This window comes from Palaemon carinicauda, chromosome 16, assembly GCF_036898095.1.
Source record: "Palaemon carinicauda isolate YSFRI2023 chromosome 16, ASM3689809v2, whole genome shotgun sequence".
Lineage (NCBI taxonomy): Eukaryota > Metazoa > Arthropoda > Malacostraca > Decapoda > Palaemonidae > Palaemon > Palaemon carinicauda.
The window spans coordinates 14,116,137-14,141,472 of NC_090740.1; the positions used below are offsets into that span (position 1 = coordinate 14,116,137).

At 45.6% G+C, this 25,336-nt stretch overlaps 1 protein-coding gene across 2 annotated transcripts in view; it reads left to right on the plus strand.

Moving 5' to 3' along the window:
* LOC137655655 (FGGY carbohydrate kinase domain-containing protein) overlaps nt 1–25,336 on the plus strand; it is a 73,814-nt gene that overhangs the window by 18,844 nt on the left and 29,634 nt on the right. For both annotated transcript variants that reach the window (XM_068389592.1, XM_068389593.1), the window contains exons 5-6: nt 3,766–3,921; nt 14,131–14,255. In XM_068389592.1, coding sequence (XP_068245693.1) covers nt 3,766–3,921; nt 14,131–14,255 — 281 coding nt within the window. The remainder of the gene's footprint in view (nt 1–3,765; nt 3,922–14,130; nt 14,256–25,336) is intronic.

The following is a 25,336-nucleotide window of genomic DNA, read 5'->3' on the forward strand; positions in this document are numbered from 1 at the left end:
AGTTTATTGGTATCTACCGTATATTTAAGAAGAAAGGTAATATAAGGGAATGTGGTAGTTAAAGGGGAATTAAACTAATAGAGCATTGTTGAAAGTGTTTTAGAGGGTACTAGATGAAAGATTGAGAGATATTGTAAAGATTATGAAATAGCAGCATGGATTCATAAGGGGGAGAGGGACTATGGATGCCAACTTTATAGTAAGACAGCTACAAGAAAAATAACCAGAGGGAAATCAGAATGCTGTACCAAAAAAAGGGATGTTTTATTGCTTGAGAAAGAGAAAAGTCTTGGAGAAGTTGGTTAGAATTGTAAAGATAATGTACAAAAGACCAAGGACAGAAGTAATAACAGAAGCCCATTTTTATTTGTGCTGGATGTGTTAAGTAAAGAGATCAGAAATTAAGGGTTAAAAAAGTTTCTATATGCAGATGATTTGGTAATTACCAGTGTAAATGAGGAAGAGTTACACTGAAGAGTTAAAGAGTGGCAATGAGACTTTGGAGAGGGGTGGCTTGAGGGTAAATGTTTATAAGACTGAAGCTATGGTGAGCAGTAAGGAAGGTAGGGACAGGATAGTTATACATGTAAGTAGAGGTTTGGTTATGATACAGGTGAGACAATTTCGATACTTGGGATCTGCAATAAATCAAGAGGGAGACTGTGAGGCTGAAGTTGAGAATAGGATAAAAGCAGCCTGTGGGAAGTGGAGGGACGTAGCAGGAGTGGTATGTGATAAGAAAATGACAATCAAGCTAAAAGTCAAGATGTGTATCACAGTAATAAGACTAGTGTTAATGTATTGATCGGAAACGTGGACTATAAAACGAAAGGAGGAAGCAAAGCTTAAGGGGACAGAGATGAGAATGCTGAAGGAATTATGGAAATATCACAGCTCGAAAGATTGGAAAATGATGAAATAAGAGGAATGGCAAGTGCAGTAAAGGTTAGAGGTGATAAGTGTGTTACAACTGAGATGGTGTTTGCACATGTTGATGATGTTTTGGTGGGGAGTGAATTAGGAGAGCTTGGGAGGAACCTGTTAGGGGGAGAGATCAAGAGGGAGGCAAAGAAATAGATGGTGAGATAAGGTGAAGGATGGTATTATTATTATGATTATTATTAGCTGAGCTTGAACCCTAGTTGGAAAACCAAGATGAAATAACCCCAAGGGGCTCCAAAAGTGAAAGATAACCCAGTGAGGAAGGGAAATTAGGAAATAAACTACAAGAGAAGTAATAAACAATAAGTTTAATATTTTCTTAATTTTAAGTCATATAGAGTTAAAGAAGCATAATTAATGTCGAGAACTGGATATTGAGGAGCCGTTGTCCTCGACCTACCTACAATCATACTTTCAGTTTTGTTAGAGCTCAGCTTCATGCCCCATGATTGCACCAAGCACTAATTTTAGCTAGATCTTGATTAAGAAATTCAGCAACCTCAGATCTACTACTTTCAGATGGAATTGTGGAAAATAGTAGCATTATCTGCTTATACAACAAGCTTGATTTCTAGTTCAAACCACATATCTTGTGAATATAGTATGAAAGTTAATTGGCCAAGGATACTACCCTGATTAACACCAGATATCACGTTGCTATAATCACTGTGGTCCCCATCAACAGCAACTCTACACAATCTGTTACTAAAAAAATCATTAATAATGCTAAGGAAAGACCCACCTACTCCCACTTGTTTGAGTTTGAAAATAAGGGCCTCATTATTAACACGATCAAAGGCAGCACTAAATTCAAGGCCAGTCATACAAACTCCCTGAACAACATTCAAGAGATTTCTGTACAGCAATGGAAATTGTAAGAAGGACCTCACATGCCTTAAAGGCTTTATAAAAGCCACCTTGTATATTAGGGAACATATGATTCATCATACCTATTTAAGCATTTTGTCAAAAGACATTCAAAAACTTTAGATGATATGGGAGTTATGGAAATTCAAGAGTAATCAGCTGGACTGGAGCTACTGCAAATACATTTACATAATGAAGTAACATTATCAGTTCTCTGACAATTGGTAAAATAACCTCTTCTTGCTAACTTGAAGAAAATAACAGGTAATTTAGGAGCTAAGGAATCAGCAGTCTTAATAAAAATAAAAGGAAAAATACCATTTTGGTTTACACCTCAGGTATCAAGGTCCATCAGGAGAGTTTTAATTTCACGTGACTGAAAAGCTACTCTAGTTAGAGTAGCCTCCGGAAAACAGGAATGAGGAAGATCGCATTTCTCATTATTCCTTACTCTTAAACACAAGAGCCAGAAGAGTTGCCTTTTCCTTTGGACAGTGAGTGACAGAGCCACCTTGTCTAAGTAAAGGAGGAACTGTTAAATCTACAGCAAAGGGTGCAGATTTAAGAATAGCCCACCACATATGTTCCTGAGTCTTACCAGAAAGAGGTTTATTTTATGGTTAAATTTTACTCATTAACAGTTGAAGCATAAACTCTGAGCAACAGCTCTTAGCTGAGTATAGTTATTCCAAGTCAATCTGATCTCTTAGTCTTTCAAAGAGGATAGCCCTCCTGCTTCCCCAACGAGCAGTCTATAATCATCATTGAACCAGGGTTTTTATATCACTTAGTACTTTAGCACACAAGAAGGGATATGGAGACAAGCGGTTTGATGGAAGAGGATACCTTTGATAGAAGGCATTGGAGAGGCCATATGAGGAAATTGATAACAGTGGGAAAGAAGAAGTATGAATGCCCTGAGAGTTAAGAAAAAACACTATACAATGCACTTACACCATCACTTACTATTAAAGTTTCACGCATTGCAATCTCGTGAAGCATAATGCAGTCCCTAAGATGCAGTAGTAGCTTTAAGTATTGAACATCATTATCAGCCGTTGCTAGGCCACTAGGACAAACGCCTCAGACATGTCATTCCATTACGTGAAAGGTGAAGAATTCTTACATTACAGATACAGTAAATAACTAACACTGCTGTGAACAAAAAAATTATTAGTTGTAAAGCTATTGCATTTTTTTGTACCTCTCCCACATTTATAGAGTGACAGTATTTCAAAAGAAAGTACAGTGTACCATAAATATATGCTTACTTATCAGATACTATATCCCCCAAAGAGGCCCAATTGGTTAGGCAGATAAAAGTGATAAGCCGTCCAGTTATAAATAGGTGAATGATGAAGGGATATAAGTGCATGGTATGGTGTGTTTACATGGTAGAGTCATAAGTGCTGTAAAGAAAAATTATTAAACATCAATAATGTAAATATTTCATATGTATAGTAGTACTGTATAACATTTTGAAAATTACTTTATTCATTATTCATCTCCTGTTTTTCATATGCTAATTGGCAATCTGATCAGCAAAACTCCTTATGTTTGTTTGTCTTTCTGTTTAATTAGAGATGGGCTTTATGTTGGACTAGTATTGTTAAGCTCTCAAAAATTAGGTAACGTAAGAGAGATTTGAGGGGTAGATATATACCATTTGGAAAACATGTACTGTCCCCAATCTTGGACAAAGTACTGTCCTCTCATTCTGCTTGTATATACAATAGTACAGTACAGTATAAGGGTCAGTGATGGAAGGGGCTGATCTTAGGATGGACAATGACAAACCTAAAGGGACTTGAATATCTGTATTAAAAAGATATCACATTTTATATTCTGGTATATGTTTGTTTGTGTTCTAAAACTTATGAATGTTCAAAGTATGATTTATTGAAGTAGATATTGTGTTTTATCATGGTGTCCTATAGTAATGATTGTAATTTTCAGGGTTTTGAAGTATGTTGGAAGCCGTATTTCTCTGGAAATGCAAATTCCCAAGTTGCTCTGGCTTAAAAAGCACATGCCAAAGACATGGAGTCGAGCAGCCTATTTTTTGGATTTACCAGATTTTTTGACAATGAAAGCTTCAGGAAAACTTTCAAGGTGAGTTAAATATTTATTTCAAAGTATTTTAGGAGTTATGGTGCTATGTGATCCCAATAACTTTTCTGTTAAAAGCTGAAACAGGGAATCTAATACAACCCAAATGTCAAAGAAATACTGTGTTCCCTGTCCTAGAGTCAGTTTTTCTATGTACTCAGCATGGAACTCATTGTGTATAAGGAACACCAATAGGTTAAGGCTCTATTAAACACGTTATAACACCTCCAATGCGGAAATACGTCTGACAATCGATCACACATCATCACGGAGAACAAATACTAATTTTGCAGACAATACTACTTGGTTATTTAGTTTGCACTCAGCCACTATCTCTATTCATAAACAATCAACCTGGTTGTTTAATTTTTACTCGGCCACCATCTTTGTTCATAAACAGTCAACATCGCCAACTGAGCTCCATTATTTATAAGTGTGTACATCTGCTAAAGCTAAGTAACAGTATCAAGCTTTGAATTATTTATCCACTATTCTTAGAGATAGTGTTGTGGCACGAGACAAAAGCAAACCCCCCACCATTGAATCAAGCTTGCTGACAAAAATCTCTTCAGCCCAAACATTCCCTTATGTCTATTTTTATAAACTGAACTCAAGCACAGGAAGGACATTTTAACTAATTGTTACTCTTAAACATACTTTTTATAACTAATAACATTCAAAACACCCAAAACTGTTTCAACGTCCAGCTACACTCATTCTTCTTATGTCTTAATTCCCTACACACATATAACACTTATGGCTACAACTACCTCACCTACCTCGCTGAGGACTAGCACTCTTATCTCTCCAATGCTAGTTTCCTTGATTACAGTAAACCCTCTATTTATCATTACTCACCCTAGTGCTCCTATCTGCTACACTATCAACTCTCCTCATAGACCCTCTAAAACTACTGAATTCTGTCTCGTTTCATGTATTCCAATAATTATATTCACAGTTTTACTATATATATATATATATATATATATATATATATATATATATATATATATATATATATATATATATATATATATATATATATATATATAACGGATTTTGAGCGAAGCGAAAAATCTATTTTTGGGTGAGATGGCCATGTCATCCTGATGGAGTTCCTATAGGGTAGCTTCCTAGGGTATATTACAACTACGGCGATATTCCCAGAGAATTTACCTTAAGGTACCAGAATTCTAACTCCTGGAGCGAGTATCCCTCGTGAAAGGGATATCGCGACATATCAGAGGACGTATTCTTGACACGCCACATGGCAATCTGCATCCTGGACAGAGATTTCGTCTCGTAGGAGGGATTGGCAAGAAACGAATTCGGGAAAGAAAAAGGAGAGCCGCTCCCAAGGCTTCCCTATCCTCCGATTCGTATGCGTGCCTGGCGCCAATCCTGGCGCCATCTGTATTCCTTGTAGCGTACACGAGGTGCTACAGATACTGTATGTAGGGAGGGGTCCTACAGCCCTTTCTTAGAAAGGCAAGGGCGGGTCCATCAGGACGACATGGCCATCTCACCCAAAAATAGATTTTTCGCTTCGCTCAAAATCCGTTTTTTGGGCTCAAGCCATGTCGTCCTGATGGAAGTGTACCAGAGCATTACTGTATCTGTGGATTCTCAGAACGTGCCGTACTCCCCGGATGTAATTTTTCCCGGTCGACTAGACCTAGAGACCTAAGATGTTACCGTTATACATCTTTTCAACTAACTATAAACCATGTTAGAGCTTCCTGCCCCCTACAGGGAAGAGTCCTACTAGACTCTGGAAAAGTCTCGAAGAGTACATATACCTATGTATGAATACCAGGCAAGTTAATATTGTGGTCTCGCCCTATATTAAGTAAAGCATAGTTTGTAAAGAACCACTGCGTCAATATGAAATATCGACCAGTTCTCCGCACAATACTTGTATTGGACAAAGGTTTTATATCCGTATAGGAGGAAAACCAATGCAACATAGCTTGCATAAAGGAACAATTCTATTAGAATTATCCCAGATAAGGTACATAGAATGAATGCTCAATTATACCAATAAATTGACAAAGGTGAAGGAGACGCAAGGTTCTCAAGAACCAGTTTATTGACAGGCAGTAAATAGACAGGTTAACCACAATTATATATATATATATATATATATATATATATATATATATACATAAGAAGAGGATAACCCAAAACTTTAAGCATAAGTATGATAGTAAACAGAGCTTGTTTGTCTGAAAGAAAAACATTAAATGCCACTTTTAAGATACCGAGGTATCAAAGTCATAAAAGTCTGTATTACAAATCAATGACATTAGCGTTAGAAACGCTCGGCACACATGTCTGCACTTATGCTAGGTTCACCTTCGGAAATGGAACAGTCTACATGGGCAACACAGTGCCCTCACTTAGTTTGTAGTACAGTATGTAACTACACACTCACCCTGGAATTAATCGTCCCAATTAAGACCACTGTTCCTCGCAGAGTTAAACAGTAGGGTTAACACCGCGACCCACTGCTACCACAGATCTCTTTAGTTCCTCTACTTGCTTCGCATAGTGGCGAAAGAACACTCTGGAAGACTTCCAGCCAGTGTATGAACGGAGATGTTCAAAATCCATACAATTAAAGAAATTTAAGGATGAGGCAACTTTCCTCGGATCGTGACCTGCGGGTGTATTGTCAGGATCCGCTCTGCGAATAAAATATGTGATTTTCGCTCTGAGTTGATTCAGAGATAAATTTGAGCCTGATGTTTCTCCCCTGAATAGTTGACCACCCTTGAAGTCTGAAGTTCTATGAAGATAGACCTTTAGGCATTCTACTGGACATAGAGATGCATCTTCTTTCAGAGGGCAGATTCTCCAGGGACCCCACCTGTTGGTGGGTAACTCATTCTTGGCGAGAAACGTAGGATCCGGAAACAGGTTCAGTTCTCCCCCAACCAGGAACTGAACACGACCTGCCTCTCTCGAGAGGCTACAATCTCACTAACCCTGGCCCCGGACGCGAGTGCAAAATAGGAAAATAACTTTTTGTGTCAAATCCTTTAACGCACACTCTTCATTGCTCAACAGAGAAGCGAAATGAAGAACTTGTCTGAAGACCATGAAATGGGCTTTGGAGGTGCTGAAGGTCTGAGCCTAGCACAGGCTTTCGGGACTTTATTAAAGATCTCGTTACCTAGGTCGACCTGGAAGGCATATAGAATGGGTCTTGTCAAAGCAGGCTTACACGCTGAAATCGTGTTAGCTGCCAATCCTTGACCATGGAGGTGGAGAAGAAAGATAAGCAGAAGTCTGTCAAGATCTCCTGCGGATTCTTCGCCTTGACAAAAGGCCACCCATTTTCTCCAAGATGACTCATATTGCCTTCTAGTAGATTTGTACTTATATTCCTCAAGGAAGTCTATGCTGGCTTTCGAAATCCCGAAACGCTTTCTCACCGCTAGGGAGAGAAAATCATGAGCTGCAGGGTCCGGGTTTTCTGTAATGAAGCGCAGACAGTTGACTTCTGGACTCGCTGGGTCAGAACTGGATCTGGTAGCGGTACAAACTTCAGCTACAGTTCCAATGCCAGGAGGAACCACACGCTGTTCGGCCACTTGTGGGCCACTATTGCCGCTACCCTTTGAAGGATCTCAGTTTGTTGAGGACCCTCAACAGAAGGTTGTGAGGAGGGAACAGATAAATCTTGGACCATCTGTTCAGGTCGAGGGACATCGCGTCCACTGCTTCCGCTAAGGGGTCCTCGTACGGGGCACGTACAGGGGCAACTTCTTGTTGTCTTTCGTCGCAAAGAGGTCTATCTGCAGTTCTGGGACTGATTCAGAATGAAGGAGAATGATCCTGCGTCTAAGGACCATTCCGACTCTATCGGTGTGAACCTGGATAGAGCGTCCGCTGTCACATTGCGGACTCCTTGAAGGTGAACTGCCGACAGGTACCACTTCTTCTTTTCCGCCAATCGGAAGATGGCCAACATCACCTGGTTGAGAGGTGGTGACCTCGATCCTTGTCGATTCAAGTATCTCACAACTACCTCGCTGTCCATCACCAACCTTATGTGGATCAAGTGACGCGGGGAGACTTTCTTTAAGGTAAGGAGCACTGCCCTAGCTTCTAGAAAGTTTTATGTGAAAGGTCTTGAATAGCTTGGACCAAGTCCCGTGGACTTTTTTCCGATGAGAGTGACCTCCCCATCCCTCCTTCGAGGCGTCTGAGTGAATCGTCACTGACGGGGGAGGTGGCTGAAGAAGAACCGACTTCTTTAGATGTCTGGCTTGGGACCAAGTCCTGAGAAGAGTACTTAGCCGAAGCGGCTGGTCTTCTCAGATCTCTTCGCGCGTTTGATGCATAACTTCTCCAAACTCCGATTGCATCCTTTAGCTGTGCTCTTAGCACTGGGTCTGTCACCGAAGCAAACTGGAGAGAGCGCAGTACCCTCTCCTGCTCGCGTCTTGATATCCTTTCGGAATCTAGAAGTCTCTTGACAGAACCCGCTATCTCCTTCCTTTTCTTCGCCGGGATGGAGAAACGGTGTGACAAAAGGTCCCAGTGGATTCCCAGCCACTGGAACTTTTGAGATGGAGAAAGTCGAGACTTTTTTCTGTTGATCTTGAAGCTTAGGTACTCTAGGAACTGGATCACTTGACTGGAAGCTTGCAAGCATTCTGTCTCGGATGCTGCCCACACCAACCAGTCGTTCAGGTAGGCTACTACCTGAATTCCCTTTAGGCGTAATTGTTTGAGAGCTACGCTCGCAAGCTTCGTAAAAATCCTTGGGGCTATGTTTAGCCCGAATGGCATGGCTCCGAAGGCGTATAGTCTTCGTTGTAGCCTGACCCCTAGGTAGGGGGAGAGTCGATGGCTAATTGGAATGTGCCAATAGGCGTCTGACAAGTCTATAGAGACGGAATATGCCCTCTTGGGCAGTAAGGTCCTTATGTGTTGCAGTGTTAGCATTTTGAATTTGCAATTCACTATGAACTTGTTGAGTGGCGACAAGCCCATAATGACTCTGAGCTTTTCCGAGTCTTTCTTGGGAACACAAAACAGCCTCCCTTAGAAATTGATGGGCTTCACCCTTCGGATCACCTTTTTTCTCCAACAGTTCTTGAACGTACTCCTCCATAACGGGGGTGGAGTGTTGGAAAAACCGAAGGCACGGGGGTGGAGTGCTGTACCAGCTCCCGCCCAGTCCATTCTTGAGTAGGCTGTGGGCCCAGGGATCGAAGGTCCACCGATCCCGAAATTTCAGAAGTCTCCCTCCTACCGGTATCACCTCACTTGGACTGCCGTCCTGAGGTCTTGCCTTCCTGACCACGACCACCCCTGAATCCCCTTCCCCTTGAGGGGCGTCTAGACGAGCCTCTGGCTGCTCCTCTAGGCTTTGCTCGAAAGGAAGTAGACTGCCCTTCGAACGCTGGGGTGAATGCCGTGGACTGTGTCGACACGGCCTGGGGTACCCACTGAAAAGTGGTCGGGGTTTGTGCCACGATCTGGGGCACTGGAGGCAATGGCAATTGCAGTTGCTGTTGCTGTCTAACAGGCTTGGCTGGCCGAGACGGTAGCCTAGTCCTCATAGTCTTCCTCTTTGGTTGAGGACCCTCATCCGGGGAAGACTTTCTTTTGATAGCCAGGCCCCACTTCTGGAGAAGGTTTCTATTCTCCAAGGCGGCCTTATCAACAACTTCTTTGACCAAGTCGGTAGGGAAAAGGTCTTTTCCCCAAATGTTGGAGGAGATTAGTTTCCTTGGCTCGTGCCTCACCGTAGCCGAGGTAAACACGAACTCCCTACAAGCTCTCCTTGCCTTGACGAAGCCATAAAGGTCCTTCGTCACTGTGGCCAGATGAGTCTTGGCCACTACCATGAACATTTCATGGACCTTGGGGTCACTTGCCATCGTCTCGAGAGTAGTCTGAAGAGACATTGAGGCAGTCAGTCTTTCTTTTGTAACGAACTCTCTTTGCAAAAGAAAGTCAGACAGCTTAGGGAGGTCCTCGCCGAACTGACGTCCGGCAATATCAGCCTCCAACTTTCCAACTGAGAACGTAAGATGGACGTCCTTCCAGTCTTTGTGGTCCATAGGCAGGGCCAGCGACAAGGGTTTACACTCCTCTAGGGAGGGGCAAGGCTTGCCGGCCTCGACTGCTTTTAGTACAGCCAGAAAACCTTTCTGTAAAAAGGGGAAGGCTCTAGTAGGCGAGGACACAAAGGAAGGGAGCTTCCTGTTCAATGCGGCTACCTTTGAGTTAGAGAAGCCCCTCTCTTTCATCGAGGATGAAAGTAGAGCTTGAGCCTTAGCATGGTCCATCACTATGACCTCCTTCGGCTCTGTCTCCTCCTTTGAAGCTGGTTCCTTCCTCAGCCGGACATAACAGTCCGGATATGATGCCTTGCTGGGCCAGAATTCCACCTCCTCCAGGGGAACTGAGCCCAGCTTATCCGAGATGACGATCTTTCCAGTCGTCATCGGCATGTGCTCAGCATACCTCCATGGGTTAGCATCTGAGCACAAGGGAAGGTCTTTCGCATTGAGCTTTTTCTGGGGCCCATGTGATTCTGCAAGGCACTGCATTCGTAGTTCCATTGCACCCGCCTTCTCCTGATTCTCCTTCTGCATTTGTTGGATCATTCCAACAATAGAAGAGAGGGCCTGTCCCAGCTCTACTGGGAGACCGGCCGATGTTGAGGGAATAGGCTCCGGAATCTGAACCGGAGTAGCCGACACCTCGTCGACGTCTACCTCTACAACGTCTGGGGCTTGAACTTCATCCTGGGCTTCTGCCAGGAGGTCTTCCTCCAGACACTCGTCCACATCAGACATCCTGTCATCTAACTGGATGTCTTGCATCGCGACCGCGACTTCAGCATCCACCTGGATCTGAACTTAGGGGATCTCCTCTTGAGGCTGGGGAATCACTGCATCAGCTGATGCCTTAGGGAAAAGATACGCCCTCATCTTCTCACTTGGAAGATAAGGGCCAGAAGTGTTCTTTTGGAAGCCCCTTACCCAGGTACGAAGCTTCTTCCTAGCTATATCCCTTGATTCCTCCGTCCTAGGGGAATCAAAGGTCTCAGTAATCAGGTTAGTGCACACAGTACATACCTGAGGGTCCCAATACCGGAGATCATCCTTGGAGACAGCGTATGCTGCGTGTCTCCTACAAAACTCATGTCCGCAGAGGTTCTTGCTGCGGACGTTGCAGAAAGCACTTCCGCACTTCGGAGTGTCCTTCTGTAAAGAGAAGAAATTTCCATGAGTATCAAGTGAACTATGTATCACTGGATATGCATAGTATAGCATAACAATTCAGAAAGGAAAGACACACACTTGTGTTTCCCTCACAACCCATTGCTGCAGCCTTCCAGATAATAAAATCAAATGGTTAATCTCTTCTAGAGTAACCAATGCAAAGTTTCCAGAGGAAACAGGTGGAGCTCACACCTAAGCAATGATTTTAAAAACCTGGATAATAGACAGGAAAGAACTCACTTTCCTATCTGTAGGGCAACAGCAAAGGACTGTGCAAGAAAACACAAAAGTGTTAAAACACACAGTGCTGTACCAACACCCTTACCATAGTTTTCTTCTTACTGTATATGTTATACTGAAGAATACTAGTACAGTATAGGGGGATACGTGCCGGCCGGCACACACCATAACTAGCTTTAAAGTATACTACTTAACATCTATAAGGCGGCAGCACTCTGGTTCAAATGCATGTGCCGGCCGGCAACAGCCAATGTCGGCCGGCAATGGCTGCCGGCCGGCAACTACACAAGGTAGTACCCAGCTGCCGGCCACACTCTTGGTGACCGGCAGACAAGGGCTGACATAAGCCGGCCGGCAAAGGTACAAGACCGATGCCAGCCGGCAGCAAAAGAACCAGAGGACTACACCTGCCCGGCTGCCGGCCTCATATGCCTGCAGCCGGGTCGGGTACAGCACTAGAAGAAAAATAGAATGGATGCCGGGATAAGAGTGTACACTACCTCCAAGCCCGGCAATCCGAAAGAGTGCATATAAGGAAGGGGAGAATCTAATTCAGGCTTGCTGACCAATGCCGTCTGGCTCTACAGGCAGGCATGGAAGAGGGACCAAGGGAGGTCCGGGCAGCACTCAAAAATATAAGGCCCTTGCCGGCCGGTAGCTCTGCCGGCCGGCAAGGGGCTGAGTCAATTCCACATCCTAACCTATACTAGGTCCAGATGTAGAACGACGTACAGTACTGTAATGGCTAGGCCATTACGGAGATAGAGAGGGAAGGGACAAGAGGGTCCTACCGACCTTGCTTTAGTGACGGATCACCCGCAGCCAAGAAACTTATCTTAGCCTAAGGGAGATCTAAGGGGGAAGGCCAGCAATACTTGCCAGCTCCCAGAGCACCAAAGCAAGGAAGGTGTTGCTACTCCCAGGGAAAGAAACTTATCCTCCCCCGAGAACAGCAACAAGGACTAGTCTGGTAGATCACAAAAGAAGGAATCATATCCACAGAAACCTTCGGTAGTGACCTAAGGAGGCTAAGCCCCCTTTGTCTGTGTCAGGCCAGCGAGGGAGACTCTGCCCCAAGCCAGACAAACACAGACTCAGACTAAAAAACTCTGTTGTTCTGTCCCTCTTTGAACCATACTACAGGAACAGGAAGGTACAGTAACACCCCAGTATAGTTTTATCGAAAATAAATTCGGAAAAAACCACTTAGGGATAAGCCCAAGGCTTAAACAGAGGGAAAGGGATTGCATACCTTCTCCGAAGAAAAGAAAGCAACCGGGGAGTATGATAAAGTATACTAAGGCTCCATAAGCAACTTAGCCTAGGCACCAAGAGAATCGATTACCTAAATCACCGAAACTCACTCGTATACTATCTTGGAAATATTCGACACAGTCTTAAATGTATAAAACATAGCCTAAAGCTTCAATAAAATTTTTATTACACTCGGAAAAACCAAAATCATGCATGAAGTACTAGGACCAAACGACTAGGCTACATGGCCTAGCGTAGGCCAGAATGGCGAATACTTCGCCAAAATAATACTAAGCACGAAAGGAAATCCTATGTAATGCTAAATAGCTAAAATTTATTAAAGCAAAACAACCAGGAATGTCGCTCTGACTAACTAAACTTATACCTAGCGAGCGACAGCGTCCAGGACGCCTCTGGTAGGCTACGGCTCTTGTATCAAAGATTAATCCTATTAATCACTCAAAATTTACCAAGAGCCTACATTTATACATAAAAGACATTATACTCAACTTATCAGAGGCCGACGAAGACGGAGAAGCCATGAAAAGTAGAATAAATCCAAGATTTGCGAGAAACACAGGAAAAAACACCGAGCTGTTAAACTACGCAAAAAGGAATGCAGATGGCGCCAGGATTGGCGCCAGGCACGCATACGAATCGGAGGATAGGGAAGCCTTGGGAGCGGCTCCCCTTTTTCTTTCCCGAATTCGTTTCTTGCCAATCCCTCCTACGAGACGAAATCTCTGTCCAGGATGCAGATTGCCATGTGGCGTGTCAAGAATACGTCCTCTGATATGTCGCGATATCCCTTTCACGAGGGATACTCGCTCCAGGAGTTAGAATTCTGGTACCTTAAGGTAAATTCTCTGGGAATATCGCTGTAGTTGTAATATACCCTAGGAAGCTACCCTATAGGAACTCCATCAGGACGACATGGCTTGAGCCCAAATATATATATATATATATATATATATAGATAGATAGATAGATAGATAGATAGATAGATAGATAGATAAATAGATAGATAGATAGTTCACTGCAGGTCAAAGGCCTCAGACGTGCCTTCCATTTCCGTCTGTTTATGGTCTTTCTATGCCAATCTGTACCCGCAAATTTTCTTGATTCGTCAATCCATTGTCTTCTCTTCCTTCCCTTGCTTCATTTGCAATCTCTAGGGACCCATTCTGTTTTATTTTTGTCCATCTACCTGAACGAACTAGGCAGAAATGTAAACAATCTGCTGCTGGACTGAAGGATTCAAGAATACATATGAAGGGTTGCCACCTATTGCCAATCTTTGTACAGTATTTAGACGACTGATGTGTCTGGGATTTCATAGACCACAAAATTAGCAAATAATATAGGTATTGGGATTCTATTGCAAAAATGTATCTAATTTTTAAATTCATGATTTTAGTATTGGGATTTATTGCAAAAATGTATTTAATTTATAAATTCATAATTTCAGGTCACTTTGTTCAGTCGTGTGTAAATGGACATACATTTATGATGGAGAAACTGAAGGTTGGGATGCTAACTTTTTCAAAGCTCTTGGATTGGAAGATTTAGCCTTGAATAATTGGGAAAGAATTGGTTAGTATTGTTTTTTATGCAATATGTATCAATGTAAATAGTGCAACAAAAGTCTCTTTACAAACATGCAATCATTTTATATAAAATTCTTGGTAAACAGTGTTCAAATTATTATTTTAGTTAGTTATTTTTGTATGATTGCCTTTAAGGTCATCTTACATATAGCAAAAATTAACTCTGTTTTGGGGGAGACTTTTGTCTCACCAAACACAGTATAGTAAATTAATAACAAGTTGAGAATTTCTGGGTAATTTACATACTGGAGAAATGCCAATTATTGTATATACATATTATGCTTCATTTTATGTAAAACAAACCTAACTATTGTATTGATATATGGTAATGCAAACCAAAAAATGCTTAATAATCTCAAATAAGAATTTTTTCAGTGTAGCTAACTTTACCCAGAAAATATGTTCAATGAATTTTGCAAAAAACTATAAGATAATGTTTCCCAGTTTTTCATGAATATAGCCACTATTCATTAAGGGAATGCACCTATGATTTTTATACTGTATTTATAAAGGAATTTATTAACTTTTAGAAATACAGTACTATTGTATTTATAGGCATGTTTCCTCAGCCGAATACTCACATTTTTTAAAGTCCTCATCATTTATGCAGTAATTCCCCTCTCTATGTCAGTTCTGAATTCGTTTCATGTATTGTTCAGTATTGAATACAAAAGTAAAATCAACATCACCATTTTACATAATCTTATGTTGGTCTCTACGTCATACAATAGTGATGAAAAATGGCTAAAAAAAAAAAAAAAAAAAAACAATATTCCAATATAGAATTAGTGAATATATAAATTAGATATGAAAATAGTAGTGGTATTCATAGTATGCAAAGAAAATATTATACTGTAAATACACATAAAGTGAAACACATTACGTGTGACAAATTCGTTTCAGTATTTCTCTCCTGAAACGTTATTAACTTCATTACTTTCTGAAGTCGAACAATAATTTTGTGAATGATTGTTAACATTATGATATGTTCAATGCAAGATAAGGATTAAAATATGGAAAAGAAACTAAATAATGATGAGTCTCAAACACCTTCCTGCTTATAATGGCTAGATAAAGGCCTGATGCCTACATGCCCTATTCATTTACAAATGTTCTCTTGTGTATGCACTCGTTAACATTTTCCTTGTGAATCTTGGCAATCTTTGTAGATTTTAAGTCAATCCAAGCATAATGTTATAACAATACAAATTGAATTTGGCATGATAAAGTGATATGAAAAGTGGGAAACGTAACAAAATTTTGTGCACACCGTAGGCCTGTCTTGGACAAGTGTCCATCAATATCCATGACAAAGACCGCATTGTGCAGTATGTTACTGAAAAGTTTCTTCATCTAAAACTTGTACCATCAATGTGAAGAGAGGCATAATTTATAATGAAATGGAAGGTTTGTTATTCCATTTTATAGAAAGGCACACGCATAAATGAATTCATATGAACCAAATGCTGATCTAAGAGGAGTCCAAGTCTTTGTTTGGTGACATGTAAATAACTTCCTAATGGAAAGAACTTTTCATTTGCCACAATTCATGGGTGATTTAGTTGATACCAGAAGCATTTTAACTTGCTCATTAAAATTCAGGGAGTATCTGCTGCTACTAATACTGCTGCTGCCAGAGTATCCTGTCACATTGAAGAATATAATCTTTAAACTGTAACGTTGAAGAATATCATCTTTCTTAAACAATTTCCTCCAGAATTCATCTTAAATGTCGACATGACCGGTTTATTTTTGGAGCCCATGCCAGATTGCTTATTTATTTCCAAGAAACTTCCATCTAAGATTATGTTGATCCTAGATAATGTACAGGAACATTATACACATCTGAATAACCTGGGCCCAAATGTGAGTTTGTTCCGTAACCGAAATACAAACCACGCTATTTACAAAGGGTTACCTTTTAGCGTAGCTGAAATGGCGAGCCATTAGAATTTAACGAGGGTGTATTACCCCCGCGCTAGTTAGCGGGGGGGTAGGGGAGTGGTAGCTAGCTACCCCTCCTCCCCCTCACACACAGGTGAATCCTCACTTTCACTTTTGGCTCGGACTGTGACAGACGTCTCTGTCTTGGTCCTCTCATGGCAGCCATTGTTTGTTTTGTCTTTACTTAATCGCTTACTTTTCATTTACTCAATATATATGTAAACATGTTTTCATGTTTGTATACATATTTGAATATAGAAATCAGTAAGTTTCCTTTTCAGATTTGTGTGTGTAGTGTACTTATCCACGTGGAGTCCTTGGCAGTTGGCCGCCACGGCGCTATGGGTGGCGATCGAGTTTGACTTATGTCTTTCTCTCTCTCTCTCTCTCTCTCTGAGGTCGTTCACCCTTTTACTACGTGTTACTACGCCATTGTAGCTTCCTCTCCGTGTTGGGGGGTTGCTACGCCGTACGTTTGTCTCAATTAGTTTATGAATCTAATTGTATTTGTTGATTTTTCAGCTTTGTAGAACGATTCCTTTCGGGGTTTTCGTTCTTTCTTTAGTGTTCATTCATTTTTTTTTTATTACATAATTACATAGTTACATAATTATAATTGTTATAATTATGTTTTGGTTACAGCTCTCCTTCCGCGAGTGTAAGTGGTTGTGAGGGCACGTGCCTGTTGTGTAATTCTTGTTTCCTTTCCCTCGGGATTCCTCTTCGGAGCCTTCCCGGGGGAATGAATGTGTACTAATATTATTTGTTTTATTTTTTTACAGTTACCGATCTAGTTCGTTTCTGTAATATGGCAACGGTGTGAGCTGTCTTGTTGAGTCCTGGGGATTTGGCTGTTGCTGCCTCCCCCCTTGTGTGTTCGTCAGGGGCGTGTCTCCTTCTACTGGAAGTACTCCCGTGACGACGGACAGCTCTCCAGTTCTTTTTAGAACTCTCAGGAGGCTTGCCTCCTTGGACAGGTAACTTTCCTTCCGAGGGAAGTTTTTCCTGTCCAGGCTTGAGTTTTTCCCCTTATGGAGGGTTCTCCTCTTGCCTTTTTTACGTGGGACTATGCTCTTGGTGCTGAGCGGTCACACCTGCAGTTTCGCTCAAGGGGCTGGGCAACTGCAGGAGCTCCTCTTCGGAGGATTGCTCCTTTTAGGTCACTGCTGACCAGTCTCTTCTACGAAGTGTTTCTCTTTCGTTCGCGAGAGAGTACACTCATAGAGACTCCTCTTCGGAGGTTTCTTCTGTTGCTGTTGCTGTTGGCCTCCCTCGCCGTAAGGCCCACCGTCCGCCTCGTCGTAAGGGCCTCTCTTCTCCCTATAAGGGTGCTTGAAGCGCCTTTTTGAATCTCCGTTTGCAGCCTACAACTCCTTTTTCTCGATCTTCCGCCTTGGTGCAAATGAACAGCAGTCTGATCTCGTCTTCCGACGGGCAACGGTCTTCCCGACGGACAACGGTCTTCCCGACGGACAGCGGTCTTCCGACGGACATCAGTCTCCCGGCGGACAACGATCCCTTCGGGGCAAAGGGTTGCCTCCCACTGGGGTTCTTCCCTTACGTGTCAGGGTTTCCCTGCGCGCCCTTCTGCTGTGTTCTCTCCTGCTCAGTGTTAACGCACAGGCGCTCTTCTGCTCATCAGCGCTCTCCTGTTCGTCAGCGCTTTCATGATGATCATCCCTGCTGTTCCTGTTGGTTGCTGTTACGCGCCCTGTGCGCCCACGTTCGCCCTCGCAATCTAGAACTTCGGTTCAGGTCGGGGTCAAGGACTCTTCTTCTATACGCAGGCTTCCACGCGTAGCCTTCTGCTCGTCAGCAATCATCAGCTCGTCAGCGATCATCAGCTTGCCAGCGATCATCAGCTCGCCAGCGATCATCAGCTCACCAGCAATCTCCTGTCTTTCGGCGATCTCCGGTTCGCCTACGTGTGTTACAGCCGGCTCGCCAACGTTCTCCAACTCTTCTGAAGGAACATGGTTCGCCAGCTACTAGCTCACCTGCGGATGCTGATCGCCATCGCGCGACCCTCAACTGCGGATGCTGATCGCCATCGCGCGACCCTCAACTGCGGATGCTGATCGCCATCGCGCGACCCTCAAACTGCGGATGCTGATCGCCATCGCGCGACCCTCAAACTGCGGATGCTGATCGCCATCGCGCGACCCTCAAACTGCGGATGCTGATCGCCATCGCGCGACCCTCAAACTGCGGATGCTGATCGCCATCGCGCGACCCTCAAACTGCGGATGCTGATCGCCATCGCGCGACCCTCAAACTGCGGATGCTGATCGCCATCGCGCGACCCTCAAACTGCGGATGCTGATCGCCATCGCGCGACCCTCAAACTGCGGATGCTGATCGCCATCGCGCGACCCTCAAACTGCGGATGCTGATCGCCATCGCGCGACCCTCAAACTGCGGATGCTGATCGCCATCGCGCGACCCTCAAACTGCGGATGCTGATCGCCATCGCGCGACCCTCAAACTGCGGATGCTGATCGCCATCGCGCGACCCTCAAACTGCGGATGCTGATCGCCATCGCGCGACCCTCAAACTGCGGATGCTGATCGCCATCGCGCGACCCTCAAACTGCGGATGCTGATCGCCATCGCGCGACCCTCAAACTGCGGATGCTGATCGCCATCGCGCGACCCTCAACTGCGGCGACCGCACACCTGCGGATGCTGATCACCATCGCGCTACCCTGCGCATCCTGATAGCCATCGCGCGATCGCCCACCTGCAGAGGCTGCTCGCCATCGCGCAACCGCCCATCTGTGCATGCTGATCACCATCCCGCGATCGCCCTCATGCACATGCTGCTCGCGATCGCCCTCATGCACATGCTGCTCGCGATCGCCCTCATGCACATGCTGCTCGCGATCGCCCTCATGCACATGCTGCTCGCGATCGCCCTCATGCACATGCTGCTCGCGATCGCTCACCTTCGCATATTGCTCGCCAACGCACGATCGCTCACCTACGCATGCTGCTCGACCATCGCATCGGCATAACACAACGCGCCATCGCCAACCTGCGCGTTAGCGCTCACCAGCTCACCACCGATCGCTTGTTGATCTATATCGCCAGCGGTCATCCTCGCCCACGCGGCAGCGTGTTTCCTCGCCATCGCGCTAACGCTTGCGTTCGCCGCCTCGGACTCGCGCTCATCCACCTGCCCACCCTCACGACCGCTCGCCTGCGCGCCCGCGCGACCGCTCGCCTGCACGACCGCTCGCCCGCGCGACCACACGACCATTCGCCTGCGCGCCCGCGCGACCACACGACCATTCGCCTGCGCGCCCGCGCGACCACACGACCATTCGCCTACGCGCCCGCGCGACCACACGACCATTCGCCTGCGCGCCCACACGCCCACGTGCCTGCACGTCTACGCTCATGCGCATCCGCGCCCATGCTCTCCAATGTTCGCCCACGCGCGAACCAACGGTTTTCCATCACGCGGACGGATGGTGTTCCGTCGCGCGAACCTACAGTGTTTCTTCGCACAAACGTCGGCTTATTTCTTGCAGTATCCATTGCTCGTCTATGGGTTATTGCTCGCCGACCACCAGCTCTCGCCCTTCCTACCACGCTCGCCCTCCTTCTGCGCTCCTTCGCTCACCTTCGTTTGCGTTACCGCGCATGGGCGCTTCCACGTTGGCCCACGCGAAAAATCTTTGAATTACCGTCGCGCGAGCTCCAGGGCGATTGCGACCACGATTCCCAATGGGGTTTTCGCAGCATGGCCAGCCTGGCGAGTTCTTCTGGAGCGTATTTCCAGAACGCGGCCTCACCCCGTAAACGCAGAGCATGGCACTTGCAAGAATAGGAGAAACTTAAGGGAGATCTGAGCAACACTCCTCTTTCCTGAACCTGGTTAGCCCTTCCCCGTCATTTCCTGGAAGGATTTTTGGCGGGGGGGCTTTCCGTTTGAGATTTCTCCATCGGACAAGGGGTGACTACTTACCCCTTCCTCTGGGAGCTTACCAGGTTCTTTCCCTCCTCGGTTACGGCCCGAGGTTTGGTTCAAGGAAGAGCTTGGGTACTTTCCTCCTCTCGAGCTCAGGCACCTTGGCCTTTCGTCGTTAAGTATCTAACTTGCGGACAAGCTCGATGTTGTACCATCTGGACGCGCTGACTGAGGGCTTCCTTCGGGTGTCTCATCTGTGGAGGTCGACGACCTCAGACACCCTTCCATCCTTGAGAAGAGTTTGTTTGTGCCCAAGGACAGAGACTTTGACAGCGGCTGTGCGGAGGAAATCGACTTCCGTTTTCACTCCTCCAAGGCGCTTTCTTCCAGACTCTGCAGGGCTCCAGCGCCCTTTTCTTTCAATCACGTCGGCCTAAGTTATCGGCTTCGACAACTGGGACAAGGTGTCCAATTGCAGTTTCCTCCTGTCAGGAACAGATGGCACGGGAGACTCCCCGGGGGGGCATAGTCCTAAAAGGAGTTCACGAACTCTAGGATTGCAGGTTTTTCTCTGGGAGGATGCTTAAGGTTACTCATCCGAATGACAGCTTCCCGATGCCCATTCCCGCACAATCTCTGCGATCAGCCAAGGATATCGCGCCTGCCGTCTCTGTCAGCGAATTCAGTGTCTCTGAACCTCTATGCCATAGCGTCAGCAGAGTTGCCCGGTTGGGCAGAATGATCCATACCTTAGGCGAAGGTCTTCCTTAGGATCATCGACGGCTTCACCCCCGGCCTCCTCAGTCGATCCTTGCTTGTAAGACAGTATCTGAGAGGGGATGTCCTTAGTCGACCTCTCAGCCCTGATCAAGTTTGTCGAACAAACTTCAGCCAGAGTAGACCAGCAGAATCGATCAGACTGGTAACGAGGCGACAGGACTCCTTAAACCCTGGATCGGAAGGACGGGTACTTTCAGTTTCCATTCCTTCCATATTCCAGGGTGCTCGTCGAATTCAGCCTAGACTGCAAGTATTCCTGCTTATGATGCAGTGTGGCTATCCCGCCGTGGCATAGCAGGTTTGTTTCCCCAGAGAACTCTCCCTGCCTTCCTCTTGGCCGCTCAGGTGCAGGCTTCCGCCTCCTCTGCTGTTTGGGGGGCTTGTCAACTCCGGTAGGCTCGGGTTCGACCTTCTTCAGCGCCGGGACAAGCTTCCGGATGCTTACCACGAGTGTGGGCTCATGGTATTTTGCTTGGAGCCTTCTCTTCCTCTGCCTCAACATCTGGAGTATCTGGCCATGATATTGAGTCAACGGCCTTACCACGTTGGAAACCCCGCTTCTCGTCCGTCCAGCGAGGTTAAGCAACGTCGGTACTTGGATGGGTGACCACCTGGGGACGCCAGATTCTGTTACCACATCCTCCGAGCCTTCCTTTCGGTTGACTGTGGCAAGACTGAGGAGAGTCGCAGTACCTGTTCTCAGTCAAGCAGAGCTTTCAGCCCTACCTTGGAACGTTTCCTAGTTCTCCTTTCCTCATTGACCTGTCTATAGTCCGAACGGTCGCCTCAGGATAAGGTCCATGTGGGGCGATCCAAGTTCCGGTGGCTTCAGGCAATGTTTAACCGGACTTCCTGGCCCCTATAGGACCAGCGGAACTATTAGACCTGCAATGGGTGTTGACCTATGGAGCCTCTTGATGGTAGTGGATATTCTCGTCCTTTCCCCACATTCTTGATGCTGTTCTCGGACTCGTCAAAGGAAAGGGGGGGGCATGTTCCGGTCCAGGCCTATGGTCAAGACCTGAAGGATACCTCTCCATCATTCAGGCAGGCTTAGGGGCCTTAGTCTGGCCCCTCTACAGATCCTACAGCTCCTGCCGAGTCGCCCCGTTGCGCGTCGACTTCATGATTCTGGCGTATTCTAACCAGAAGGGGACGCATTTTCACACCTTCACATCTTGCAGTAGAGATACCGGGATGATTGAGATTCTCTCAATACCACCATCGGCTCTCATTCCAGGCAGGGGAATGTTCTCTCAGACTATCCGAGCAGAGCCTCGTAGAGAGAGTGTACCTGGGGGTCTTTGACCTTGGGTAACCAGCAAGTACTGGTCTCGGGGACCTGATCGCGACAGCTTGGAACCTCAAGCTTCCGCTATTCTTCCCCCCAGTCTCAGACCCCGAGACTCTGGCAAGATGCATTCCAATGATGGTGGGACAACTTCGACGCCTGCGTCTTCCCTCCTTTCTGTCTGTGGACAATGGGTCTCAACAAGACCAGGTTGTCTGTCAACCTTTCAATGGGAGAGCTCCACTGGGACTATGCGCAGAACGGTTTCTGGACCCTCTGCTTCCCCTGACGGAACTCCCGGGAGAGCTTCTCCCACGGCGCACACTACTCAAGCAACCACACTGCGACATCTCTCCCGAACCGGGGCGTCGCTTCGGCTTCATGCCTGGAGACACTACGCTTCCTCCTCAAGAAGAGACAACCCGCTACAGTCGCGGTACGGAGGTCGCGTCATCTGCGATAGTCATCCACAGGGGTCTCCCAGGCAAAGTGAAGAGTCTTAGGTGGTTGGTGCCGTGGGAGATATACCTCCTCCCTTGAGGCCTCTTCTCCAGCAATAACGGTCTCTTTGCCTTTCGGCGGGAGGAAACTCCTTTCCGCTCTCGGCAATGAAGCCTGTCGCTCAGCCTTTCCCTGACCTTCAGGCTTAAAGGAATAACTTTTTCCTGCCCGCTGGATCTATCCTCGCTCATGCGAAGCTACGATCGTCCCTGCCCTAGTCGGAGGAAGACCTCCAACTTGGAGCATGGCTCGGACTTTTAGTCCTTTAAGAGATCTTCTCAAGACCCTTTACGACAGGCCTCGAATTGTATTCCGCCTTGGGTCTCCTGCTCACTCTGGCCACGGCCAGTGTGCAAGCAATCTTCTTGGTCTCTTACTACTCCCCCCTTTCTAAGGAAGAGGGGAAGGCAACATTCAGGCTCGCTCCTGAGTTGTTGGCTAGACTCAGAATCTGGGGGTCCCGGCCCTTCGGTCCGATTCATTCAAGATTTCGAGTCTCCATTCTGTATCTGATGTCCCAAGACCTTCTCTTTCTTGCCAGTAAAGGAATCGAGAGGTTGGCGCTGGGAACAGCTGCAGTTTGTCCTCAGTTGCAGCCGATTTGGGAGCACAAGGAGGACATGGGGGGAGAGTCACCAGTATACCTCTTCAGCCCGGACTCAAGGACATTCATCTCGACCTGTCTCCAGACCCTCCCCCGTCACGTCGCCCTACAGCACGATGTTGGATACATCGCAACGTCCCTCGCCTTCGAGTAATACTACTCCGTGACGCAGGTGCTACAAGCTGGAGTCTGGAAGCGTCTAATGACCTTCGCAGCCCGCTTCCTGCAGGGCGTGACCCACAGGAGTCTCGATACGTTTTCTATCGCTCTGTGGTGGCTACACAACAGCTGGTCTAACCTCAGGCTCCTTTTTGGACAGGTAGCAGAAGGTTGAGGGCATTGTTATCAGGTTTTAGTCTGCATGAACGAAAGAAGTATGTCTGGCCCTTTCTTCTTTCTTCATCATCCCCTCTACGGGGAAGCAGCATCCTGGTCTCTGCATAGCTGATCTCGAACCTCTGCAGGTAAACCATGCTTCCTTGTGTTCCGAGTATTGAGTCAATACTGTCGCGTCCCCCATACCCTGACGAGGTGGTATTGGGAACGTCCTAACCCAGAGTTCCTTCTGGAACTCCAGGTCAACTGCCTAGGACGGGTCACACTTCTTCCTTCACACACTAGCTTACGTAGGCCACATGGTTTCTTGCGGAGCAAGGAACTTGAGAGGTGCAGGGACTCCTTTTCTCGAGTGCGACTCACTCGGATTCTGAGTCCCCGGGTAAAGCCAAAGCCAGTATGGCTAGGGACTTTCCACCCTTCCTAAGGGGTAAGTCACCCTTTGTAAATAGCGTGGTTTGTATTTCGGTTACGGAACAAATGACAAATTCGAAGATAATTTGTATTTTTCCTAACCATACAAACCTTAGCTATTTACACATATTTGCCCGCCAGCCCTGTCCCCCAAGACAAGTCCTACCTCTAAGTGAAAGTGAGGATTCACCTGTGTGTGAGGGGGAGGAGGGGTAGCTAGCTACCACTCCCCTACCCCCCCGCTAACTAGCGCGGGGGTAATACACCCTCGTTAAATTCTAATGGCTCGCCATTTCAGCTACGCTTAAAGGTAACCTTTTGTAAATAGCTAAGGTTTGTATGGTTAGGAAAAATACAAATTATCTTCGAATTTGTCATATTCGTTTTTTGCTACCAGGCACTACGTGTCTTAATCAACCCATATACCAATCCATCATAAGTCTAAACAACATACTTTACAACAGGCAGTAGATGCTACTTTTGCAGAGTATAGCATGAACATTCTTGATTTTTGGAAGGATTACAATATTTATCAGGCAGTTCTGAACATCAGTGCTTCTTGGACTAAAGTTACTCAAACTGCATTGGTGTATGAGTCAGTAAAGGATGAAATAAAGAATTTAGTATCCTTTATTAGTGAATGTGAGAAGGCATTGGAAGAAGGTTTTGACAAGTTAAGTGAGACCCACAAGCAACTTTTGACTGACAAAGAATTGTTGGAGTTAAAGGATCAATACGATATTGAAAAAAGTTTCCCTGATCCAGAAGTTCAGAACCAAGAAATCTCAAAAACATTTTGCTAAAGTATTTAATGGTGTTAAATATCTGTTCCATTCATATAGGGCAATTTCTTATGTGAAGATTTGAAACACACTCCAGCAAAGTGTAGCTCAGTTCCTTGTATGAGCTGTAAACCGAAAGGCTACCGTCATGACCTTAACTTCACGCTGAAGAACTGCTGTCATCGACGTCAGGTTTTACAGCCAAAAACCTCATGTAGCCGCTACATCATCACCAACAACCACATCATCATCATCCTCCCCCAAAAGCTCGTTCGTCAGTTTTGGAGGGTGATACAACAACTATTTTTGCAATAAAAAAGGAATAAGAAGAGATCCTAAAACTCTTGTAAGGACAGTGAGACAAGCGTCACCAAGATCAACTGATACTTTATTCAAATGTGCATGGGAGTATATTACAAGGTGCGGACGGAAAGGTAGGATGGCGCTGGCGCCAAATCAGATTGAATTGCCCGCCAAAATATATGTGTTTTCTTACACTTAC